Source organism: Otolemur garnettii, unplaced genomic scaffold, assembly GCF_000181295.1.
Source record: "Otolemur garnettii isolate 467f Iridium unplaced genomic scaffold, OtoGar3 scaffold00139, whole genome shotgun sequence".
Taxonomy (NCBI): domain Eukaryota; kingdom Metazoa; phylum Chordata; class Mammalia; order Primates; family Galagidae; genus Otolemur; species Otolemur garnettii.
The window spans coordinates 2,316,167-2,321,436 of record NW_003852534.1 but is presented as its reverse complement, the minus strand read 5'-3'; the positions used below and the strand labels follow the sequence as shown (position 1 = coordinate 2,321,436).

At 55.2% G+C, this 5,270-nt stretch overlaps 1 protein-coding gene across 2 annotated transcripts in view; it reads left to right on the top strand.

Annotated features, from left to right (window-relative positions):
* EIPR1 (EARP complex and GARP complex interacting protein 1) overlaps positions 1-4,778 on the top strand; it is a 148,963-nt gene extending 144,185 nt beyond the window's left edge. For both annotated transcript variants that reach the window (XM_003798558.3, XM_023518423.1), the window contains 3 exons: positions 1,434-1,601; positions 2,954-3,121; positions 4,254-4,778. In XM_003798558.3, coding sequence (XP_003798606.1) covers positions 1,434-1,601; positions 2,954-3,121; positions 4,254-4,428 — 511 coding nt within the window. In that variant the 3' untranslated portion in view covers positions 4,429-4,778. The remainder of the gene's footprint in view (positions 1-1,433; positions 1,602-2,953; positions 3,122-4,253) is intronic.
* The last annotated feature ends 492 nt before the right edge of the window (positions 4,779-5,270 follow it).

The window sequence follows — 5,270 nt, the reverse complement described above, 5'->3', positions numbered from 1 at the left end:
CAGTAGAGTGCTGTGGCATCACAGCTCACAGCAACCTCAAACTCTTGGGCTTAAGTGATTCTCTTGCCTCAGCTTCCCAAGCAGCTGGGACTACAGGCGCCCACCACAATGCCTGGCTATTTTTGTTGTTGTTGTTTAACAGGCCCAGGCTGAGTCCAAACCCACTAGTGCCAGTGCATGTGGCCAGCACCCTAACCGCTGAGCTATGGATGCCAAGCCAGTGTTACAAATTTAAATACAGTCTTGTCTTTTTTTAATGTGTGTACACATTTCTGGCCCCCTATGTGTGTATATATGTATGTATGAGGTTGGACAGTTAAGTTTCTCAAACTCATCCTAGGAAAAGTACCGTATACCACTGTGGTCACCAGAAGGCCAAGGGGAGCACCTGGAGGGTGACAGTAGTGGTCGTCAGCAGTGGGGTGGGTAGCATGTTTTCTAGGGTGAGTTCATAGACTTAATGGTCCTGCCTGGTGTGTGAGAGTGTCTGTGTCAGCGCCAGCAGCCCAGTTCTGCCTCTGTCCCTGTCTTCTGTCCTTCTGCGTCTTCCCTCTAACCTTCCAAAACCTTATCAGGTGTCCCGTCCAAAGTCTGCTTCACGTGGCATGAGGCTCACTCCTGCTCAAGCCACGACGTTGTTAGGACCAAAATCGCCGCTGAGAGACCACCACACACAGGCAAAGACAATGAAGGGCTTTATTTGCAAGCATATGCTTGGGTCACTCCACCCTACAGCGTAGCGGGGGAAGGGCGACCCTGAAATGAAGCCAGGGGAGGTTTTTAAAGCGTATAGAGGAATTTCACTGGGCGTTTTGTCAGGAGGGGTTGCCAGAGACTGAGCTGTTGTCCAGGGATGCTTGGCACCACCTGATACGCCAGAGGTGCTATAGGGTGCGTTTACGCTTAGGGACTTTCCAGAGGAGGGTTGCCTGTCCACTTCTGGTAGACTAGTTCCATCTGGGCTGATTGACCTTGCCCAGAAATGCGGAGTGGGGAGGAGGGGGAAGCCGGTCCCCGTCAGACTGGCTGCCAAGAAGTGCAGAGGAGGGAGCCAGTCTCCTTTTGATAGACTGATTCCTTCTGGGCGACTTTGCCCAGGAGAGGAGTGGGGAGTTAGTTCCAAGATGCAGTTACATTAACCTCTTCATTCCCAAATGGAGTTACATTAACCTCTTCAGACGTTACAGTTCTGATGGCCTCAAACCAGTATCACATTCGCAGCTCACAGGGCCAGAGAGACCAGAGTGCATTACGCTGACTTGCTGGGGAGGGAGCGCCTGGCGCCAGCCTCTTTGGTCAGGAGTGATATCTGGGGACCCAGGTGTCTGGGCCAGGGAGTTAGGCAGGACCCTGGGAAGCTGGTGTGTGCCAGCCAAGCTCCGGGGCAGCTCTGAGTCCATGGGGTGCTCTCTGCTCTCCCTGTCCTCCCTCAGCCAGATCTACTGTGTGGAGAACGCCCATGGCCAGCTGGTGCGGGACCTCGACTTCAACCCCAACAAGCAGTACTACTTGGCCAGCTGTGGGGACGACTGCAAGGTGAAGTTCTGGGACACCCGGAATGTCAGCGAGCCTGTGAAGACCCTGGAGGAGCATTCCCACTGGTGGGCTTGCCACTCGCGGCTTCGGGGACGGGTTTGAATGTGCTTTGCTGACAACCTCCCGCTGGGAAGGCACGAATGGGCTTAGTTTGTGCTGTAGTGAGTCACCCAATCAAGCAGTTCATCTTCCCTAAAAAACGCTAATTCCAAATACCGATTTATAAAAGTAGGAAAAGAAGAAAAAGACTAAGTTCTGTTTTCTTTCAAAACAGTGCCAGTTCAAGTATGCAAAAATAAATGTGCACAGATGTTCACACAGCATTGTTTGCAATGCCAGGAAGCTGGAACTGCCCGCCTGCCCATCAGTGGGGCCGGTTAGGTAAATGCACTGACATCCATGTAGTGAGATGGTGCAGCTTTCAGAAAACAAGAGGCATGTTTACACCTGTGTGGGTGCAGAAAGAGGCCCAAGATCCCTAATTATTCCTAGAATATTACCTGGATGTTTGCCATGTGGTCTTTCTAAGTCAGTGGAACCATCCACGGTGTACAGTAGGATGTACCCCATAAACCCTTTCATTCTAATGAAGCCTGTGTGGGATGTGCACATGGGTACACACACACACACGCACACACACACACACACACGGAAGGAAAGTCTGAGAGAGCAAGAGCTGTGCTGTCACCAGCGGTCCCCCCCAGGCAAGGAGGGCACTCACAGGGTTTTGTGGTCCATGGCCTCCACCTCTGATTGTTTGAATTACTTATCAGAAGCTCTAATACTTCTACAATCAGAAAATTAAAGCACAGAATACTAGTGTACAGATTTGATCAATGTGCTGCTCTAATTTCCTGCAGTCCAAGTGGATACACCTAACCGTGACCTTGGCAGCCGGAGCACCTCCACGCAGGCAGGGTCTGCAATCACTGGGGCCCCAGGCCCCGGGGGAGGCCTGGGCCTTAGCAGAGGGAGGAGCCTGGAGCTCACCAGGACCTGGCACAGTGGAGAGAAGGCCGGTCCTCACGGTCAGAACATGGGACACAACCCCAGGCCCTTGTCTCAGGCTGGTGGTTGGGAAGATGTCATGGGGCTTTGTTTGATTTACAGGCTGTTGATAATCTGTGTGCTGCTCTTGGGGCAGTTTTGTTCTTAGAATTTTGGAAAGCTCGTCAGGACTATCCAACCATGAGCCCTCTCCCCCTGAAGCTTTCAGCTAACATTTCGTCTTTCTGGTCTGTCTGCTGGGGCTGATGGGAATGTTTTAGAGAAGCACACAGTCAGCTCTGCTGAAAGCACCTAGCGTCAGACCGTGGGCTGGGGGGTTGGGTTGGTGGCCTGGCATTGTCCAGTGCGGCCTTGTGCTGGCCTCCTCCGTGGAACCTGCGCAGCTCAGCCTGGTCCTTACCCTTCGCAGGGTGTGGAATGTCCGCTACAACCACTCGCACGACCAGCTGGTCCTCACCGGCAGCAGTGACAGCAGGGTCATCCTCTCCAACATGGTGTCCATCTCCTCGGAGCCCTTTGGCCACTTGGTGGATGACGACGACATCAGTGACCAGGAGGACCACCAACCGGAGGACAAGTGAGGGCACAGCAGCTGCGAGCTGCTCTCCCAGAGAGGGCTTCCTGCAGGGTGTGGTCACAGTGACCTCCTTCCTTGCGTCTAGGGGCACTGGAGTTGGTGCCTGTGACGGGAACCCGGGCTGGGTTTTGTGACGTCTGTGTCCCTCTGCGTGTACCCCGTGACATAGCCTTACTCAGTACCACAGGCAGGACTTCACGTCTGAGCCCTGACTGGTCCTGAGAGTCACCCCTGCTGTCACCCTGTGCCCTGAGCGTGTGTGCACTTCAGAGTTGCTGACTGTTTGCTCAGGGCCTTCGGCTGGCCGGCGGCAGGGCTGTGCCTCCCAAGCCCCCGAGGCCCCGCAAAGTGCGCTCAGCCAGGATGTATTTCCAGTCCCTTCATCCTGCTCTGTATTTTCCCCAAATCCCTCTCTGTGTGCTGTTTTCTGATCCTGATTGTGCCCAGTGTTGGGAGATAGCTGAAGGACCCTCTTCATGCCAGCCCACTGCCCTGAATCACACGGGGCTCTGGGGTCCTCTCCTAGCCAGGCACAGCAGGGATGCCGCTGGGCTCCCGGAGTGCCCAGGGGCTGTGCCTGTGTGTTGGCACAGAGGAGACACCATGTGGCAGCTGCTTCCTCTGAGGTGGCTGAAGGTGATTCAGACGCTGCCACTGAGGTTCACACCCCAGATTCCAGAGCACAGAGACTCAGTGGAGCTGTGCAGGCTGAGCCTGTCAGTGGGACAGGGCTTGTCACTCTGTCCCCAGATTCTTTATATGCCTTTGCTCTGAGTCCTTCCCCTGCCCACCCAAGTGCCAGAGATGGCCTGTGTGAAGGTGCCTCTATCTGAAGCCTTCTCTGCAGTGGGAATCTGCCATCTGTTTACCTCTCGGTTGAGACATGGTAACCACCCCCCTCCACGTCCTCTCCCCTTACCAGGGGACCATGTCATAGCTCTGACAGAATGTCCCCCTGGCACCCATCAGGGTCAGAGACACCAAGACAGCATGAGAGAGTAGTGCCAGTGAGGCCTCCCATGCATCTGTGGGGACCGTCCCACCAGCTCAACACATCCCCTGGTGGGGTCGCCCCATCCGCCCTGCCTGTCCTGCCCACCCTGCCCACATCCATATCTCTGTTGGGTTGCAGGAGCAAGGAGCCACTGCAGGACAGTGTCATCGCCACCTACGAGGAGCATGAGGATAGCGTGTATGCCGTGGAGTGGTCGTCCGCTGACCCGTGGCTCTTTGCCTCCCTGAGCTACGACGGGAGGCTGGTCATCAACCGGGTGCCGCGGGCTCTGAAGTACCACATCCTGCTGTAGGACGGGGCCTCCCCTCCCTCACCCTCTGGGCAGGGGCCATAAAGTCTGCAGGTTTGGGGAGGTAGTTAGTTTTCCAAATAGATCCCCTCTGGGAAGACCAACACTGCCTTCTGACACCAGCGTTAATGAGTGACGGCGGAGCTGCCTCAGCTGACTCTGCCATGGATACCAGACAAGTCCCCTCCTCGAAGGTGGAGCCCCGACCTGGCTGGGTGAAGCAAGGCCCCCCGACCACTCAGGTTTCTCTCTTCTATTATAGTGTATTGGGAGTTTCATTTTCAAAAACGGTTCTGATCCCACAAGATTAACTCCTCTTTCCCTTGAGGTTAAAATAAAATAAGTCCACGCCACACAGGTCTTATTATTTCAGAAGCTCTGCTCCTCATGGCCATGTCAGTGGGTCTTTGTTTGTTTGCCTTTTCCTGACCCAGAAAACATGCAGCTGGGCAGAATGCCCTCTTCACAGGCCACCTCCTGCACAGAACTTGGGGGACTATGCTGGCCAGCCGGAGGGGGGCTCCCCAGCCCGCACCCTGACACAGACCCTAAGCTGTGTGGCCAAGTTCCAGGGTCTGCCCAGCCTCCAGGCCTCCCCTGGCTCTGCATGTCTGTCTTGTGCCGTGTCCTGCTCCCATTAGCAGCCTTGGAAATGCTATGCTTGCATCCCCCAGGGTCAGATAGGGGCTTCTGTCTCTCAGCTGTTTGGGATCTAACTCTCACAAGCATCAACTGACAATGCCCCTTCTTAGGAATCCCCTGACCGCAAAGCCTCTTGTCTGTTGCACCTTCTGTGGGTCCATGGGTGCAGGTGCCTGGTGCAGGACCCCGCCGGGGAAGCTGCC